The sequence below is a fragment of the Pseudorasbora parva genome, chromosome 22, assembly GCF_024679245.1.
Source record: "Pseudorasbora parva isolate DD20220531a chromosome 22, ASM2467924v1, whole genome shotgun sequence".
Taxonomy (NCBI): Eukaryota; Metazoa; Chordata; class Actinopteri; order Cypriniformes; family Gobionidae; genus Pseudorasbora; species Pseudorasbora parva.
In genome coordinates, this window is record NC_090193.1 from 38,419,106 (window position 1) to 38,440,381 (window position 21,276).

At 41.4% G+C, this 21,276-nt stretch overlaps 1 protein-coding gene across 4 annotated transcripts in view; it reads left to right on the top strand.

Moving 5' to 3' along the window:
* Positions 1–21,276, top strand: part of shroom2b (shroom family member 2b) — a 51,370-nt gene that overhangs the window by 24,713 nt on the left and 5,381 nt on the right. Inside the window, exons 1-7 of one of the 4 annotated variants that reach the window (XM_067431166.1) lie at positions 10,736–10,837; positions 11,123–11,140; positions 11,808–11,936; positions 12,016–14,260; positions 14,498–14,631; positions 15,701–16,261; positions 18,919–19,428. In XM_067431166.1, coding sequence (XP_067287267.1) covers positions 10,746–10,837; positions 11,123–11,140; positions 11,808–11,936; positions 12,016–14,260; positions 14,498–14,631; positions 15,701–16,261; positions 18,919–19,428 — 3,689 coding nt within the window. In that variant the 5' untranslated portion in view covers positions 10,736–10,745. Of the gene's footprint in view, positions 1–10,735; positions 10,838–11,122; positions 11,141–11,807; positions 11,937–12,015; positions 14,261–14,497; positions 14,632–15,700; positions 16,262–18,918; positions 19,429–21,276 lie in introns of those variants that run through there. The other 3 variants (XM_067431167.1, XM_067431164.1, XM_067431165.1) reach the window with 3 other exon arrangements.

The window sequence follows — 21,276 nt, forward strand, 5'->3', positions numbered from 1 at the left end:
GATACAAGCAACCTCTGCATCTGTTTTCAGGCCTTCCCGCTCTCTTACATCTCCCCAGCGCTGGAAAGCTTTCCAATATTAAAGGGGTCATGACATGAGAAATAAAGTTGTACTTGATCTTTTGACAGTTAAATTCATAATGAATAATCCTAGTATTTTTACTTCAAAGGATGCTCTCTTTATACAATGGCTGAAGCTGTCGATCACGCAGCGTGAGTTTATTTGGACACTTGGCAAAACTCCAGGTGTAGTGACGCTTTTACACTACACAATGAAGCGCTTATTGTATTTACATCGTGTTTGCATTTTTAGCTATGGTGAAAGTTTACACTGACGTCTCACAGCAGCCAATCACAGCAGTGGGCGTTTACACTGAAGTCTCACAGCGGCCAATCACAGCAGTGGGCGTTTACACTGACGTCTCACAGCAGCCAATCACAGCAGTGGGCGTTTACACTGACGTCTCACAGCGGCCAATCACAGCAGTGGGCGTTTACACTAAAGTCTCACAGCAGCCAATCACAGCAGTGGGCGTTTACACTGAAGTCTCACAGCGGCCAATCACAGCAGTGGGCGTTTACACTGAAGTCTCACAGCAGCCAATCACAGCAGTGGGCGTTTACACTGACGTCTCACAGCAGCCAATCACAGCAGTGGGCGTTTACACTAAAGTCTCACAGCAGCCAATCACAGCAGTGGGCGTTTACACTGAAGTCTCACAGCAGCCAATCACAGCAGTGGGCGTTTACACTGAAGTCTCACAGCGGCCAATCACAGCAGTGGGCGTTTACACTGACGTCTCACAGCAGCCAATCACAGCAGTGGGCGTTTACACTGACGTCTCACAGCAGCCAATCACAGCAGTGGGCGTTTACACTAAAGTCTCACAGCAGCCAATCACAGCAGTGGGCGTTTACACTGATGTCTCACAGCAGCCAATCACAGCAGTGGGCGTTTACACTGACGTCTCACAGCAGCCAATCACAGCAGTGGGCGTTTACACTGACGTCTCACAGCGGCCAATCACAGCAGTGGGCGTTTACACTAAAGTCTCACAGCAGCCAATCACAGCAGTGGGCGTTTACACTGAAGTCTCACAGCGGCCAATCACAGCAGTGGGCGTTTACACTGAAGTCTCACAGCGGCCAATCACAGCAGTGGGCGTTTACACTGACGTCTCACAGCAGCCAATCACAGCAGTGGGCGTTTACACTAAAGTCTCACAGCAGCCAATCACAGCAGTGGGCGTTTACACTGAAGTCTCACAGCAGCCAATCACAGCAGTGGGCGTTTACACTGAAGTCTCACAGCGGCCAATCACAGCAGTGGGCGTTTACACTGACGTCTCACAGCAGCCAATCACAGCAGTGGGCGTTTACACTGACGTCTCACAGCAGCCAATCACAGCAGTGGGCGTTTACACTAAAGTCTCACAGCAGCCAATCACAGCAGTGGGCGTTTACACTGATGTCTCACAGCAGCCAATCACAGCAGTGGGCGTTTACACTGAAGTCTCACAGCGGCCAATCACAGCAGTGGGCGTTTACACTGACGTCTCACAGCAGCCAATCACAGCAGTGGGCGTTTACACTGACGTCTCACAGCGGCCAATCACAGCAGTGGGCGTTTACACTAAAGTCTCACAGCAGCCAATCACAGCAGTGGGCGTTTACACTGAAGTCTCACAGCGGCCAATCACAGCAGTGGGCGTTTACACTGACGTCTCACAGCAGCCAATCACAGCAGTGGGCGTTTACACTGACGTCTCACAGCGGCCAATCACAGCAGTGGGCGTTTACACTAAAGTCTCACAGCAGCCAATCACAGCAGTGGGCGTTTACACTGAAGTCTCACAGCGGCCAATCACAGCAGTGGGCGTTTACACTGAAGTCTCACAGCAGCCAATCACAGCAGTGGGCGTTTACACTGACGTCTCACAGCAGCCAATCACAGCAGTGGGCGTTTACACTAAAGTCTCACAGCAGCCAATCACAGCAGTGGGCGTTTACACTGAAGTCTCACAGCAGCCAATCACAGCAGTGGGCGTTTACACTGAAGTCTCACAGCGGCCAATCACAGCAGTGGGCGTTTACACTGACGTCTCACAGCAGCCAATCACAGCAGTGGGCGTTTACACTGACGTCTCACAGCAGCCAATCACAGCAGTGGGCGTTTACACTGACGTCTCACAGCAGCCAATCACAGCAGTGGGCGTTTACACTGATGTCTCACAGCAGCCAATCACAGCAGTGGGCGTTTACACTGAAGTCTCACAGCAGCCAATCACAGCAGTGGGCGTTTACACTGATGTCTCACAGCAGCCAATCACAGCAGTGGGCGTTTACACTGATGTCTCACAGCAGCCAATCACAGCAGTGGGCGTTTACACTGACGTCTCACAGCAGCCAATCACAGCAGTGGGCGTTTACACTGATGTCTCACAGCAGCCAATCACAGCAGTGGGCGTTTACACTGAAGTCTCACAGCAGCCAATCACAGCAGTGGGCGTTTACAAGTCTCACAGCAGCCAATCACAGCAGTGGGCGTTTACACTGAAGTCTCACAGCAGCCAATCACAGCAGTGGGCGTTTACACTGAAGTCTCACAGCGGCCAATCACAGCAGTGGGCGTTTACACTGAAGTCTCACAGCAGCCAATCACAGCAGTGGGCGTTTACACTGAAGTCTCACAGCGGCCAATCACAGCAGTGGGCGTTTACACTGACGTCTCACAGCAGCCAATCACAGCAGTGGGCGTTTACACTGACGTCTCACAGCAGCCAATCACAGCAGTGGGCGTTTACACTGAAGTCTCACAGCAGCCAATCACAGCAGTGGGCGTTTACACTGATGTCTCACAGCAGCCAATCACAGCAGTGGGCGTTTACACTGACGTCTCACAGCAGCCAATCACAGCAGTGGGCGTTTACACTGACGTCTCACAGCAGCCAATCACAGCAGTGGGCGTTTACACTGATGTCTCACAGCAGCCAATCACAGCAGTGGGCGTTTACACTGACGTCTCACAGCAGCCAATCACAGCAGTAGGCGTTTACACTAAAGTCTCACAGCAGTGGGCGTTTACAAGTCTCACAGCAGCCAATCACAGCAGTGGGCGTTTACACTGAAGTCTCATAGCAGCCAATCACAGCAGTGGGCGTTTACACTGAAGTCTCACAGCAGTGGGCGTTTACTCTGAAGTCTCACAGCAGCCAATCACAGCAGTGGGCGTTTACACTGAAGTTTCACAGCAGCCAATCACAGCAGTGGGCGTTTACAAGTCTCACCGCAGACACGCCCTTCAAACAGTTTGTTCAGATCAGAGGCTAAAATCAGGGTAGGAAAAGTGCCTTTTATTTCTAAAATTATTATTTTTTTAACGTAAAAATCACACTAACATTATAAAAGTGAGGAAATATAAAACCTCAGGAAATATAAAATAAATTTACAAATCCAGTTCAGGACCTCTTTAATGCAGGTCGTAGCCCTTCTTCTTCCAATTATATTCCTCTGACAGTAATAAATCAGCCAACTCTCTACTGAGATGGCTAATTATTAGCATTGATTTTATTTCTTAGAAAGTTGTTGCATTTTATTCTCCAAAAAAACAAAACATGTATTGTTGTTTTGCACTTCTGAATATGGTGATGCATAATTCAACACTTAGATGGATGACAAGTAAACTGGATGCCAGCCAAACTTTGTCCCGCCCACAAGATTATTAGGTCGGGAAGTTCGGTCGGGAAGTTCGGTCTGGACTCGATCTGTAGATGAGTTATTATGCCCGGACAGAAACTGTTGGGACCAATCACATTGTCAGGGCAATGATTGACAGATTATCACCAGAAACGTAATCAGCCACGTCATTAATAAGCGCTTGGGTTGAATTAGTTTACAACAATGATGGCTGTTGTTGAAGAACTGAGATGTGTAGATTCCGCCATCACGTCTGTTAAAGAAGATATCGACAGCGCATTCATTTTAAAAGAGGAACAGAGGACCGCGATCAAGGCATTTGTCGATGGGAAAGATGTCTTTAGCATCTGTAGCTCTGATTGGTTGTAGGTCTATCTAATTGAGGTCTTTCCTGTGTCGGTTGAAATACGCCCCCATAATCACAGCCTAATGGAGCAGTATCAGACTAGCCTGGATGCCAGCCGAACTTAGCCCCGCTCACAAAATGTTTAGGTCGGGCGGTTCGGTCTGGCCTCGATCCATAGAGGAGTAATTATCCCCGGACAGAAACTGTTCGGACCAATGAAATCATCAGGGCGGGCTTTAGACGATGACGGACAGATGATCAACAGTAACGTAATCATCACGTCATCAAAGGGGCTTGGATTATATTTGTTCGAATCCTAAACAGAGAGCTTGTTTGTATCTGCATCACCTTCACTTTTTCTCTCAGAAATGATGATCATGTTGGGTAAGTACTCTGTGTATCATTAACTTCTGTTATTTTTTAACAACACCAGCAAAGATCGTTTATTCCAGCGCGTGTGCAGACAGGCTTGCCAAGTTTTCACAACAAAACCCGCCAACTACTAGCCCTAAACAATAGCTTCTCGGGGGGTTCTCCGGGGGAAAAAATGGTGTTTGGGGGGTAAAATGTGTGTTATTTTGCCAAGGTTGCTGCTTAAATTTAGCCTGACAAGCCAGACCCACATCAAGATGTTTGGTCTGGAAACTCCCCATTGACGGCTCAATCTGAGGGGCGGGATAAACGGTTGTCTTTCAAACTCCCTCTGCACGCGATAGGATAGCGCTACACCAACCAGAGCAACGAAGGTGAAGCAGAGCTCGCTGACAGATTAAACATTCGCCGTATCCGGTCGGCTAAACTCTGAACACATCTTCCCTTTTTAAGAATGACTTCAGTGCCGTTCTTTGTTATTTTCTCAGAGAAAAGCTTAACTCAAGTCTTCCAGAGTCGCAGTCAAAGCTGATTCGAAAGACCGCCGCCGTTCGCCAGTTTCTGTGTTAACTAGAAGCACGCAAACGCAACTCGGCCGTCGTCATTATGGCCCCGCCCACCGACTCTATACACGATGTGATTGGCCCGTCCAGATTGAGAGGAATACAGCTCAGAAGGGTATTGAGAGTTCCTAGACGACACTTGCGGGCAGATTAAATTTGCTGCCGCTAGGGTGCGTCTAGATTTCTAGGCTAGCTTAAATTCACACTCATGGGTCTATATATCCCATAATAGTCGCTTCAACCCGCGGACATAGAAAACAACCCGGGGGGAAAAAACGCGGACTTGGCAACACAGTGCAGTTGAGCTCTGTTGACATTTGACAACTAACGTTATGCGTCGCTCCGTTGCTCTGATTGGTTGTAGGTCTGTTCAATCGAGGTATTTCCTGGTTGGGTTGAAACACGCCCCATAATCACAGCCCAATGGAGCATCAGACTCATATTCTGACTAGAGCTGAGTATGACCACGTCAGGCTAGACGACTAGTTCTTAATACGGTAAAATGCTGTATAATTTTTATTTTGCATATTTTTATTTCATTTATTTTTATCATATTATTATATTCATATTATTTATTTATTTGAAACCATTTGAAAAAAATAAAACCCATGAAATTATATTGATATGACATGCTGAAGCATAAGCCACTGACTGTACCTGGGATGAAGACATTTCACACGCGCCACCAGAAGAACAGCTGCATGTGAATATCCTCCTGCAGTGTTCAGGGGAACTGTTAGTGCTGCACCGACCCGCGGGACGCTTTTATGAAGTTATTTGGCCCGCCCGCACCACTGTATATATTTTTACCACCCGCCGCGCACCCGCGACCATTAAATAGACATACGGGGTCCGCGGGTTATGAGACGACCCGCGCATCACTAGCTCAGGGCTATCAGGGTTGTCATGTCAACACAGTGCAGTTGAGCTCTGTTGACATTTGACAACTAACGTTATGCGTCGCTCCGTTGCTCTGATTGGTTGTTGGTCTGTCCAATCGAGGTCTTTCCTGGCTGGGTTGAAACACGCCCCATAATCACAGCCCAATGGAGCATCAGACTCATATTCTGACTAGAGCTGAGTATGACCACGTCAGGCTAGACGACTAGTTCTTAATATGGTAAAATGCTGTATAATTTTTATTTTGCATATTTTTATTTCATTTATTTTTATCATATTATTATATTCATATTATTTATTTATTTATTTATTTGTATTTTGTTTATTTGTCCGTATTTCAGTTTATTTTATTTTTTCCTTAGTCTTACTTTCATATTCCCATGATATTTAATAGACCTTCAGCCAATCAAATTAGCAGATTTCTGAGCATGTGACTATAATCCTCCTCTTGGGCCGCCCCTGTCTCAAACGCCTGTAATCCCTCAAGAAAATCTGCGATGGACCAGGACGTGCCGTCAGACAGATACTCACTGTTTGTGTTGTTTCAGGCTGTGTGCTTGCATCACACATGGTGTTTTTAGCACATACGGGTTAAAGGCCAGACGCTTAACCTACATTAGCTGTTAGTTGTAGATCTCTGCACACATGCCTCGAGGTTAAAGGTGTCCACACATCTTTATAAGCATTGGAGGAATGCAGCTGGCTGGGAAAATATGCAGCCAAGCAAAGTCAATGCAGTACAGAAGCTCCTGACTACTTCTTTAATGCTTTTTCTGGTTTAAACCAGGTCAAGACACTGGGTAAGTTCAGTTTGACGTGCTTTATTTGTCGTAGTTTTATGCATTTATCTTTATTTTGTGCTACGAAAACAATACTGCATGTGAGTTAAAGTGAGTGTTTTTCAGCAAGAGCACTCAGTGTTGAGGTTGTAACACGAGATATGTACGGTAATCAGATTACTTTTTCAAGTAACTAGTAAAGTAATGCAATACTTTTAAGTTTGTGAGGATAAAATTAGGAATGCTTTTTTCGACAGCTAAAAGCGGCATTATCGGTGACAAATGCAATATGTCGGCACACCATACGACGGAATCGGCGGATATATTAAAGCAGCACTAGGTAACTTTTCAACCTTCATAATATATTTTCAAGACTCTTGTGATGATACATCGACTTACAATAGGTTGAATGACACGTCTGCCATAGCCTGATGGGGTCTATATCGTTTTTAATCGTACTTTTAAACTTCGGGTTTCGGGTAGTAACCCGAGAACAAAAAGAACTACAAAATTCGACTGCTTTACGGCATATACGTCACTTCCACCAACACCCACACTTCCTTACATTCGGACGTGCGAGCCCAACTTTGTTCGTCGGATAATATAGTCATGTCCGAAGCAGCACAGACAAATAAGAAAGAAAAGGTTTTGTTGGAGGAAAGCAATAAGAGGAAACGAAAAAGTGATGGGATTAAAGGCAGGACGAGGATCAACATGTGACCAGCGTTTGCTCGTCGGCGTGAGCTGAAGGAGGCGTGCCCGACCGATGCTGTCCTGCTTGTTACGGTGATTACCGACCACTCAAACATTGAACTGAAGTATCATATAGATTCTGTAAAACGCTAACCAATAGACTACTATAATGACGCTGGCTTGTAAACGTGAGCATCGTGATTATTTGGCGTTTGAAAAAAATAAAACCCATGAAATTATATTAATATGACATGCTGAAACATATGCCACTGACTGTACCTGGGATGAAGACATTTCACACGCGCCGCCAGAAGAACACCTGCATGTGAACTCCTCCTGCAGTGTTCAGGGGAACTGTTAGTGCTGCACCGACCCGCGGCGCCGCTTTTATGAAGTTATTTGGCCCGCACCGCACCACTGGATATATTTTTACAACCCGCCCCGCACCCGCAACCATTAAATAGACATACGGGGTCCGCGGTTTATGAGACAACCCGCGCATCACTAGCTCAGGGCTATCAGGGTTGTCATGCATCCCCTGATGTAGGACGACAGAGCTTACGACAGTAGTTGAGGACATTATTTTTTCCCAACTGTAGGGGGACCCCGAGAGCAAAAGTTACCCAGTGCTGCTTTAAAGCTGATAAATAATGGATTATTTCCTTCAACTGAGACTCTTCAGATGTGCAGATGATGGTGAATTGCTTGAAATATGATTGGAATCCCTTTGAAAGGAATGCAATGTGCATATAATTATGATGAGAACACGTTTTTTAATGGTGAGACTTTTGTTTGTGTAATCAGGCTCTCAAAAATGATATAAAAAATTGGGTTTAGATTTATCGGCCCATATATCGGTTAACGGCTTTCAAATATAAAGAATTATCGGTTATCAGTATCAGTCAAAATATGTGCCTCCCTAAAATAGATATAAATATATTTTTTATAGTTAGTGGGATAGTTTTTATGCCATTTGCGTTTGTATAGTGACTTGCACCCAAAAGTTTAGCTGTTGTGTTTTTACGTGATCTTTGTCGACCCAGTTTGGTCTGATTAGATGAACCACATGATGAATATATTGAACATTTCTGTTACAACAACATAATGCCAGACTGAATTTAGGCAAGGCAAGTTTATTTGTATAGCACATTTCATACCCAATGGCAATTCAAAGTGCTTTACATAGAAACAAATTAAAATAGTGGTATGAGAAAAAAGAATACCATGTGTACGAATTAAAAATTAAAAACAAGGATAATTCAAACAGTTGAATTTAGGACAGATAATGAACTCCAAATAAGTGTTGATGCTGCATATCGGCAGTGAACTGACCTCTCAGACAGACGACAGATTGAGAGAATGCGTAGCTACTCATCTTCCTTTGTGACAGATTGAAAGGCTAAGCTCTCGTTTATCGCATGCAGTTGCTGCTCTGTTGTTGGGCCGGCATATGGTGACCCTGTCCATCCTGAAACAGGGCTTTATCCCGTTACCCTGAGCCCACTGGAAATCAAGCATTCTGCTTTTATATCATATCATTAGGAGTCATGATTGTTCATATTCTTTACCATCTGTTATACGGAAAAATAATAAATAGTCAATGGCATTAGACAGGGCTTAATGATGGATGAAGGATTTATACACTATTAGATTTTTTTTATTTTGAATTTGATTCGATTTTTCTGTTTTTATATCAATAAACAAACAAAGGGAAATCCCGCACACTATAAATGCTTGCAAAAATCTAAAACTTTCAGTCTCATGACCTTCATCAGGCAGATATATCATACTCAAAATCCATGACATTTAAAAAGGTAACATGACCAATAATTGCAGAGAACCATTAATTAATAAATTAGATTTCCCTTTGTTTGTTTATTGAGATTTTTGGGTCTGGGTATCCTTTGTCCTACACACCTATTCATCCGCTACAGGTGTGCGATGGTAATAGTGCACTAACTAACTGTTTTTATATCAAAAAGTACATTTTAGTAAGTTTTTGTCCTTTTCATTACTTAAAAAAAAAGACTTTTGTTTAGTTATTTTAGTGCTTCAAGTTAAATAAACATTAATTGGTCATATTTATAATAATAATTGTATGTATTTATTCCAATTTAATTTAAATGTATTTGATTTTTATTATTTTTTATTATTATTTAAATACAAAAAATTGTTTTTTCACAAAAATGAGCAATTCATATCTTAATATTTTTTATATGTATTTTTGGTAATATGTATTTATTTAATAATTGTTTATTTATTACAACATTTGAAATGTTGCCTTGGCCAACGAAGCTGAAATAAAACAAGTTTAGGTAATCTAATATTTGTATTAATTTCAGTTCATGTTTATTTTTTATTTTTTTAAATGATGGTTATGGTTCTAGTTGACAATAATAACCCTTTGACTAATACAGTCGGATAATCAATCCTTCAATTTCTGTCCTGTTTTGGTTAATATTTGGATAATTAAATTTTCGTATAAATTAGCATGATTGTTATACTTTTCATGCTAATAATAATAATAATAATAATAAATCTTCTACTCAAATGTAAAAAAAAATTTATTGAATCTACAATTTATTTATCTGGTTGTGGACAGACTAAACATTTATAGGTGAATTAAGGCTTTACTGCACATACAGTATATTTTATATACCACATTATTTTTATTATTATTATTTGTTTATTATTATTTATTTTATTTATATATTAATTAATAATTCATTTTATGATTTTTTTTTTAAACAAAAATATTGTTTTGCTTGTAAACATTAATTGTTCATATTTATTTATTTATTTAATAAACTTTATTCCAACATTTTAACTGTTGCCTTTCTTGGCAACTAAGCTGGAATAAATAAGTTTAGGTTTTCTAATATGTTTATGTTTAAAATAAACATTTTTCATGTTTATTTTAGTTTTTTTAATGTTTTAGTTAACAATAATAACCCTGTGATTTATACACCTGAATGAATAATCAGTCTCTTAAATCCTGTCTCTACTGTGTTTTGGTTAATGATTTGGATCATGGACATGTAGTATGAATTAGCATGATTGTTTTACTTTTCATATAAAAACTCAATTTTACTCAACTTTAAAATTAAAAACATTAAAAAGTGAATCTACAATTCATTTATCTGGTTCAGGAGAGACTAAACATTTATAGGTTAAGCCCTTTTTCACAGAATTTACTACACATTTTATTTTATATCACATTTTTATATATAATATATATAATTATTATTTTTTGTTTTTACATTTATTTATTTATAATCATTATTGTATGATTTTTTTTTTTTTAAACAATTTTTTTTGTTTTTTTACAATGGGCAATTCCTGTGTTTTATGCTCCAGCTGATGTGTTTTCTCTACCTTGTTGCGCAGGAAGATTAAAATGGTGGATATTGTAACGCAAACAATGCCTGCAGAAAGTGAAGTACACGTGGCCAGGAACTTTCTCACCAAGATTTTGAGAAGTTCTATGAGGTATTGTGGAGTTGTTGGCCCCTGTCTCGTGACCCCCAGCCCTGTAGTTATCACCCATCGGCCCCGAGTATCACATCCTTTGCCATGTGGCGTCTTAGCTGTAGCTGTGCTGTTCACGTGCAGGACGGGATTATACGCTTAAGCTTATTATCCTGCTGTGAGCGTCAGTGAGGACTCTTCAGTGTTTCCTGCTCTTGAGTGCTGATCGTTTGTCAAAAATGTTTCTTACACAATTTGTCTTGATCTGATTTTATCTCCTCCTTTTCCACCTCACATGCATTTCAGGAAAAACCGCTTCAAAGAGTAGGTTTTGTGTGACTATAGTTATGAAAATATTCTGCAAAAGGAATAAATAATGTTATTCACAGCTCCTAAAGCGAATGATAACTGATGTTGTATTAACAACTTTAACATTAATAGTATGTTTATTTCATGTTATTTTCATTTTCATTTATAAAAAAATTATTTGGCACATTTATTCCCAAATTTTTTATGTTTTTATGTTTTATGTTTTTTGTGGGTTTAGTTAATGATAATAACCCTGTGACTAATATGGATAATTAATCTCTCAATCCTGTCTCTACTGTGTTTTGGTTAATGATTTGGATCATGGATAGACTAAACATTACTTATATATTTTTATGTCACATTATTTTATTTATTATTATTTTTTTGTATTTTTTAAATGATATTTTTAACAAAAATAAGTGATTTTTTATACACATTGTGCTAAAAAAAAGTGCACATCTGAAGTGAAAATGATGACTTCATTATTTTATTCATTGTTCAAGTTTTTTCTCAATTGTTCATATTTATTTATTAATATTTCCTTGTTTTAAAATCATGTCTGTCCTTATTTATATCCCGTTGTGGGCTATAATTATGTACAAAGTACTGTTGCAATTTCTAAAGTCTGTTTAAACTAAAGTAGTTCTTTCTGAAATTGTAACAATTAAAATGTTTTTTTCAGGAGGAATGAATCATGTAGACCTCATTCGTGGGACTCCGCTAAATCCACAGATAACCCCACCACAGACAGCCCTAAATCTGAACCCAGCCCTGTACCGGAGCCCGCTTGGCAGACAAAATATGATGCAGGGTGAGATTCTAAGGGTTTACATGCAACGAATATAAATTAATCTCAATCAACATCATGGATATTCTTTGTATTCTACCAGGTCACCCACAAAAGACTTCACCAGCTGTTGGGGACAGACCAATCTGCGACAAGTGTCCTGCCAGTTCAGCTCAGTGGGAAATGTGGAAAGCGTAGAGCCCTCGCCTCACGCTTTCTCAAAAGAGCAGCCATCAAGTAAACCCAACGGTGGAGAAAATCACCCAGTTTTTTCATCAGGAACAACTGACCCCAGTGCACCTCGGGGTGTTGCTCCCACAGAAGGGATGTTTTACAGAGGCGTTCCTAATGATTCTGGAGTTCCCAATGACTGCCACAGATACCTGCAGATCCCAATGGGCAACGGGGGGCGAGTAAGTCCCAGTGTGGAGGAGCAAGCTAGCCCCAAATTCTCCTCCACTGGGAGATCCAACCATAGACCTGTGTGGCATATTCCTGAGAACAAATCCACCATTCAAGCTCCTCCTGCACCTCCACCTCCCTTGCGTAGTGATAGTTTCACCGCCACTAGAGTTCATGAGAAGAGCTTGGTGGGATCGTTCCCTGAAGGACTATCTATATATCCACAGCCGAAACCTCACTGCAGATCTGTGGACCGACAGTTGGATGGCGAACGAGGACCAAACTACAACCCAGCTCCAAAGAAAGATTTTCTTCAGCCGTATCTTTCGGTTAAAGACTACACAACTCAGCGAAACCCTACCAAACCCTTTTCCCTATCAAGCACCGATATAAGACAAGGGCAGAACCCATTTACTTACGAGGTTCAGCATCAGAGACAGCACAGCGATGATAGTCCCTTTTCTGTGCATCCTAATGCAACATGTTCACCAAAGATCCAGAGCGTTGGGAGCTACTACCGAAGCCTTCAAGATTTGCCCACCAATCCTGGTTGTCGCAACCAAACCAGAACCAGCGCAGCCTTTGACCCCAACAATGAGGGCCAGGCTCATTTTCGTTACTACTGTATCACTGCCCAGCAGCCATCCCTGGAAACATCTACGCAGGGTTGGATAGGAGACGAACGAAAATCTGAAATGGGAACCATCCAAGGTGCCACAGATAGAGGCTTTGTTGGTTCTCAGAAAGCTGTGAAGGCAAAGTATCCCCAACTCAATCTACCTGAGAACAAGAGCTCCAACGGTTACAGCAAACAGGCCCTCTGTAGTCAATCTCAAGCCACGTCGCCTTCACCAAATCATCTGATTTCAAAGTCCAGCTCTGGGGAAAGAGAGACTCAAAAGAAGAAAGATGGGGTTAAGCCACAGCCTTCCAGGCATGTAGCAAAAAAACAAATGGAGCAGAAGAACCCTTTGTCTACTCAAAACCAGGACAATCCATGGATCAGCAAGCAGGATCACAAGATCTGTCCACAGAAGACCCCCATGTTGCACTCTTTGGCCCAGGAGAGCAAGAAGATGGCAGAAAAAATGATCCCAACATCTAATGAAGGTGGTCAAGAATCACCTGAACCCATCGGTGGTAAACAGGGAAGACGGAGTGACCGCTACGCCACAGCTCTACGCAACGAGATCCAACAGAAGAAGGCCCAGCTTCAGAAAAGCAGAAGTGCCGCTACCTTGACCTGCTCAAGTGAAGTTGAAGAGGACTCTGACATCTGGAAGTCCAATGAGACCTCCACATCGTCTTCTGATGGTTCCTTCACCAACACTTACAAGGATCATCTGAAGGAAGCCCAAGCCAAAGTCTTGAAGGCCACGTCATTTATGAGGAGGGACCTGGAGCTTCCCGGGAACGAGGCTACATCGGGTCAACTTCCCAAAAAACCTGTGCCTGGGCTGGTCACCCGTATTGGGGGTCGTAAACGGTTTCCCTTGGATAAAAAGATACATTCCTTCTCTGAACCGGACAAGATCAATGAAGTAGGGGTTGAGGGTAAATCAGCTGGGTCCTTTGCGGACCGATATAAGTTCTTTGAAGGTTCCTGCAAACCCGTTCTCCAAAAGCCCATTCCCAAGCAGTCCCAGCTCAGTCCCAATGAGAGAAAGACTAGATTAACGGGAGACTGTGAAAGCATCCATCAAGCTCCCTTAAAACAAAGCAAATCAAGCCATTCCGACCTTAATACAGAGGAGCAACAACGGCTCGGCACGTTTGCTGAATATGAGGCTACATGGAACTTGCAGAAAAAGCCAGTGGAAAGAAGAACTACGGGAAGATACCATTCAGCTGAAAACATCCTGGACTCAGGCTTGGAGGAATCCAACAGCACAGTGTGTGTTCATGAAAGATCCCGTTCCTCCCCTTCTGCTGACTTCTACGGACAGGTAAGGAGATTATTTGTTTTGTCATGATATTGATAATGTTTTTGGTGCCCAGACATCACCTTCATAAGGTTTATAATTCAATATGGTCCACAATTCATTAGATACATCATGTTTTCTCTACAGAAGCAGATGATTGAGCAGTTGTATTGTTTGGTAATAGTTCTAAGGAATTTGCTGTTGACATAGTGGATCAAGATGGGTAATATGATCTTTAAGAAGGGCCCGTCTGTCCTTCAGGTAGAAGAAGAAGAATCTTTGGCATCTGTCTTAATGGATCCACATTCCTTTCAGAAAATCCCTTTGCCACCCAGAAAGTCTCCTGTGGAATCTCAGCCTGAAGTCAAGGACCAACAGGAGACCCATAACACCAGGTTAGGATTTCTTGTCTTGTCTTGGTGTTCAGCAACAAGTAAGGGCCCATATATCTGAAAATGTACATTAGAGTGTGGATCGGGCCGCATTTTTATGTCCGAGCCCGGCCCACGTCCGACAGATTAATTACCGAACCCGACAGGCATTAAGATTTTTATGTCTGAGCCCGACACAGTTACAATAAAAAAAAATTCCTCATACTAATGACACATGTACATTTGTTGGTGTGGAAAGCCCGCTTTTATTTAGCAACTGTAGGAAGGTATTCTGAAATGTTTACAGACGAGCGCAACAGCGCGCACTAGGCAAAGCACACGTTAACACAGGGCCCAATCAAATAGCCAATTGAAATTAAATGAACAAAGGTTTACCAAAAATGGCCCAAGCTTACAGAACAAAACATTAACGTAACACAAATGCAGCTTATTGAAGTGTAAGTCACTCTTACCATTTTTCTCGAAAACTGTATGGCTACTAAACTACAACGTCGGGTCCCATCGGGCTCGGGTATCCATCCTCTAATGTACATTATAGGGGTGTAACAGAACACAGACGTCACGGTTCAGTATGTACCTTGGTTTTGGGGTCAGTTAGAAAAAAGTTTTTTCAAAATTAAGGAATTGTTGATTTGTTACCCTAAGTCTGCGTGTCCACTAAAGCATTTTTTCCAATTGTTTTCAATGGGAGAGCCAAGTTTTTAAAACGGCAGGATTGTAATGAGGTGCTAAAGAATTGAAGAATTTGGGGCAAATTTGGGTAACTTTCACTACTAGCGAGTGAAGCAGCCTCTGCGGCTTCCCATTTCCAGGACATGCATATTTCATCGCTGGACTGTAGGGAGACTCCCATGACATAATGCCAAATTATTTTGTCTCATTATAACAGTAGAAACAACTTCAAATACTATGGCCATATAGATAAGAGAGCACCCCCTTCTGGATTACAGTGTGAATTGCCTGTGACTGCATGTATGCATCGCACTGTGACGTTTCAAGATGAAATTATGTACCATTACACACCTATTACGCATATGAAAATGTGTGCTTTGTTGTAATTTCTATTTCACAGAGTATCCGAAAGGGAGCAGAGTCCACTCAACATCTCCGAGCCCATTACACTGGACGTTCTAGAAAGCGTTACTGCGCTTCTCGCCTCTAACCAGAGACCCAAACCTGACACCAGGCAGCCGGCAACGCTCTCTTCACATCATCTCCAGGTTCCCATACCAGAGCAACCGCTTCCTAAAAACAAAGGTTCTGAACCGCAGAGGTCCGCCCAACCCAAACAGCCGGATGCCCTGTACCCTTCCAGAGCCTCCCAGGAAATTAGGCTTCAGACCTCTTCTCCTGAGCCAACTCAAGGGCCCCGAAGACTCTCTACTTCGCCTGGTCCTGCAGAACATCTGGAGAGAGACGTCCACTTGACTGCTGCACCAAAAGACGACCAGAAATCAGACACAGAGGGAGTGTTACCTCATATGCCACATCTTTTAGGTCGTTCCTCTCCCAAGCAGAACGCTGACCTGACGGTAACCTTAGACAGAAGGTCACGTTCTCCATCTCCTCAGTTCTATCCACAGAGGCTCACAGATGAACCACCTGTAATTGTGCAGAAAAAGGATCAATGCAGGTAACTAGGGCGTTAGATACTAGGTGTATTTCGGTACAGGGGTTTCGGTTCGGTGCACGTGTTACATTCCGAATGCAATCTTTAACAGTTAAAAGTCGGCTTGTTTTAAGCGCAGAACACACTTCGATCCGAGTTCCCACGCGAACATATTAAATATTCAGTCCATTTTATCACAAAATTCAAACTGATAAATGTGACCAGTCACGGAAAGTAGGAACACAAGTCGGTTGTGGGACATTTTGAGTTATTCACAGATTCTGAAAGTGTAGTCTCCAAGCTTTCCAACGATGTGTAACACATGGAAATCTGATAATATTTGGAGAAGTTGTGGTCATCTGAATGTATGCCTTTAGAAAAGTTTAAACGAGAGAAAACAGCCTCTAAAGTTTTGCAGTTCTCACCTGTTCTCACCTGCTGGGAGTGACAATAGGGCTCATTTACATCTCATTTAGATAAGCCACACCCCCTGTAAAGCTGCAGGGTTGCTAGTAACGACAGACGCAACAGGAAAAATCAGACCGCATAGGCCTACTACTAATAATAAAGATGCTAACATTACCATCTATTATAGTAATGGGTTTTTTTTGGCAACTGATACGATGCTAATGATTACAATTAAAATTAAGAACAATAGGTAGATATGGGAAGGTCTAAACATGAGATAACGTGTGTGTTCTTAGAATGAACACAAAACGACAAACGTTGGTGTTTATGGAAACACACCCCATAAGAAACAGAAAAGTATTCTTGCAAATCTTGTTGCCTCCAATCAAATAAGTTGTTCGGGCACACTTTCTGTTTGCCGGGGTCTTCTTTGTGGATGTACTGTGCGTCTGTTTGAAGGGGATAAAGACAGAGAAATGGGTAAAGTCCGTAACCGTGGCTGTAGTGTAGAGGAAGGCACATGACATTAACTTTTGACGCAAATCGATCAGTGGTTCAAATCCGCCTTTTGCCACACTCTCTAACCGAGAAACACTTATTAATAAACACGTTAGATGCTTTATTTCCACTTTTCTAATATTTTCTCAATTCTTTTTGAAAATAAATGCCTTTCCGATCTGATATGTGATGGGAAAAGGGAGTAGAGAGAGTGTGGCAAAAGGCAGATTCGAACCTCTGATCGAGTTGCGTCAAAACTTGATGACATGCGCCTTACCACTACATTACAGCCACGGTTAAGGAGTTGTCCCATTTCTCTGCCTTTATCCCTGTCAAATGTTACTATCGATATCGCCTCTGATTTCTTACGGTCCAACTCGTCTGACGCCAGTCTGATACATTCTTCCTCTTCTTCATTCTCGCTCAGTTGTAGATTAGGGATATTATCCAGTCTTATGCCGCTTTCTTCGTCGCTCAGATCATCTCTACAGCGTGCCAGAGTGCTGCATAAATAATTAGCCACGCGTCCCTTGGAGGGCGGGGCAATAACCAAAGTCAGTATGAAAATACACACAGATAAAACAAGGCGATTTCAACCTCAAAATATACACTTTTAAATATACCGTTAATGCCATCTCAAACACAGAGAGGCTTCTTAGTGATTTCAACTAACAGATTGTGCAAAAAAGCGAAAATCACATAATTTGAAAAAACGCTTCTTTCTCAATTTGCTCAAAAGTAGAGCTGCCGACTTGTGTCCCTGGTTTCCGTGACGGGTCACAAATGCCCCTTTGACGCTCTTTAATGTGACGTGACTGATCACTGATCATCTCTTCCTAAAGAATAAACATGAATTAATATCTCTTAATGTATGTTGAGGATACATTACAACTTACTGAAAATTGTGAAAGTCATGTAATCGCTCAATCGTTGTTTCAACCGCGATAAGACGAAACAGCTTGAGAACAATGTCACGTAGCATCACATTTACCTCAGAAGTCATTCAGTGTACACAGCTGTTAATTCACTAGAGAAACAAACTCTTTCGCTAAATATATGCACTATATTATTAGCCTATATATTAAGTAATATATAATATAATATATAATATATATTATAATATAATATATATATAATATAACCTATATATTAAGTAATGTATAATATAATATATAATATAATATAATATAATATTAGACGTAACCTGTTAGTGATGTCTTGTTTATTTAATGTATGTTTGAATAATCTGTCATGATTTGACAACTGTGTTTGAATTATATGATTATATTTCCACAACGAATTGGAGGGGGAAAAAAATATAATTAGATTTAATCTTTTACTAGATGGTTGATTATTATATCTAACGAATATATAACTGAATTGAGGCTAATAGTTGGGGGGTAATAGGCTAATAGTTGTTAACCATTACAATGTAGCCTAAGTAAGGACTCCCTATATTTACAGCATTATCTTTAGGAAACTTTTAGTTATAATTGAATTAATTTAAGGACAGATGCAATTTTTTCAGTAAACCACTATTGAATAAAAATAAATAACAAGCGATTTTGTAAAATTGCTGTACCGAAATCGTACCGAACCGTGACTTCAAAACTGAGGGATGTACCGAAACGTCAGATTTGTGTATCGTTACACACCTATTAGACACTAATAGGCAATGAATCTGTCATTTGGGGTCATCATTATTGGAAGTTTGCCTAGGACAAAAGTCACCTGTCAACATAGCTAACTCATGTGTAACTTGTCCCCTATTGCAGTATTAAGACGGAGGAAACATCAGAGCTAAACACTGCTGGGCGGAAGGTCCCCATACAGATCGTCTGTGCAGAGAACGGTTCAGAGAGAGAAAACAGAAACTATCTGCAACATGGCACATCATCAGGCGACTTCGAGGTGCCTAAAACTGGCCAAATAAAAAAAATAGATTCTCCAGAGAAATCCAAGTCACTGTTTATCGCCTACACCCGGCCAGATCCCATCCAAAACACAGAACATCAGACCGACAAGACGGTACTAAACAGCACAGAGCCGGCAAGAAGCAACGGTTTGACCGAACACTCGAAAGAGGACCTGAAACGAGAGGAGCTGGCCAGAGATATCATGGGGAAGGACAAGAGTCTGGTGGACATCTTGGATCAGAGTAAGATGAAGACTACGATGGATCTGATGGAGGGAATATTTCCACAGGGCAAGCAGCTCCTGGAAGGAGTGCAGCAGAGGAGGAAAGCCGTCTCCAAACAGACATCTCCCAAAAATACACTGCAGAGGTACACTATTTGAGATAGAGGGGTGTTTGTCACCAAAACATATCAGGTTACATTTCACATGAAAATTTAAAGGGGGGGTGAAACACTCAGTTTCAGTCAATCTCATGTCAATCTTGAGTACCTATAGAGTAGTATTGCATCCTTCATATCTCCGAAAAGTCTTTAGTTTCATCATATTTATAAAAGAAATATGGGCTGTACCGAGTCTTTCCGGAAAAAACCGAGCGCCTGGAGGCGTATCGTGTGGGCGGAGCTAAAGAATGATGAGCGCGCAAAGCGGTGACGTCCTCAAGCGTGGAGAAACCCATCTATCTCAGCTAATACAGATAATGATCCACAATCAAATCTGAGGCTGAAATAAATTGAACAGGAGAAACGGCAACATCAGGATGTCAAATGCAGCGCTGCCTTCCCAGAATGCTGTGCTGAAGCGTTGAAGTCGCTCGACGTCACCCATAGGAATAAAGTGGAGCGTGGCGCGACATAAGTGTCACGGACGACTGGATCTGCAGCTGAGAGTGTTTACGGCGTGCATTTCCTCTCTCTCCCTCTAGTCACGCGCGCGCACCCTTCCGGGAGAAGAGCCCGTACGGCCCATACAAGGACCTTCCGCTCTATTTAACGTCAAGTAGACCCATACTCGAAAAAAACTCGCCGAAACTTGTGAGAAACCGGAAGGAGTATTTTTAACACAGAAATACTCCATCAAACGTCCAACATTAGTTTTTGAAACTTTGTCTATGTTTAGGATGGGAATCCAAGTCTTTAGAGGTGTAAAAAGCTCAGTATGCATGAAACAGCATTTCACCCCCCCTTTAAAGAGAGAGAAAAAAAGATTTCATTTTATTTAACATGGTTTCCACGGCTTTTAAAAAAAGTTTTAATTCAACCTTCCACAGTTTAAGGGCTAAAAACCATCTTAAAGGCCCCATTTACACTGGTTCAATTTACTCAATTCCAATTTTTCCCTCTCATGTGGCACAGATCGGATATGACGTGAACGTGTAAGCAGGGGAAAAAAACGCATGAATTCTGATATCCTCAAATCATCATTCATATGTGGTAATAAATCTGATATGATTCGGATACGAGTAATTGTGTCTACGATGTAAGCGGTCAAACCGGCTATTCCCCAGTAAATGCGAGTCGTACGTCATTGAAAACGGGACGGAGGCGAATGACATTAACTCAGGTGGACACTGTATGAACTTTTTGAAGTATTAAAGTGGTAGTTGCTTAGACTGTCAGTGGAGGGATAGAAATCTTTCCGATTTCATTAAAAATATCTTTGTGTTCCTGAGGTTGAATGAAAGTCAGTTAAATGTAATTTAACCATTAAAGCAGAGTCCAGGAAATTTAAATTACAATAGGAAAATAAAACGGACTTCATGGGGCCTTTAATTTAATTGCAAAATGAAATGGCATGCACTGCAAAACAAATGATGTTCTTCCTCAGGATTATTGTTTCCAGTACAAATCCAGAACATCCTTAATTCATTTACTTGACTTAACTTGAAATTAAGTCTTGTTTTTTGTGAAATTAAACAAAATTAAGTGAGTTTATGCTTAAAACAAGAACAAGTCTCTATCATTGGGTATGAATATTTCTTTGAATGAAGTTGATTTTTATTAACCTATTGGCAGATATTTGTTCTTGTTTTAATCATAAAATTACATTCACAAGATTTCTTATCTCAAACTTTAAGCAATTAAAAAAAGTAAAATTCATTAGAAAGTAATGGAAATCTGTTGGACATTGTATTTTCAAATGTTGAAGTGTTACCAATTCAAATCATTGTGTGCTTCAATTTATTCCTTACATTTTCTTTAACTGGTCTTAAAAAGGTC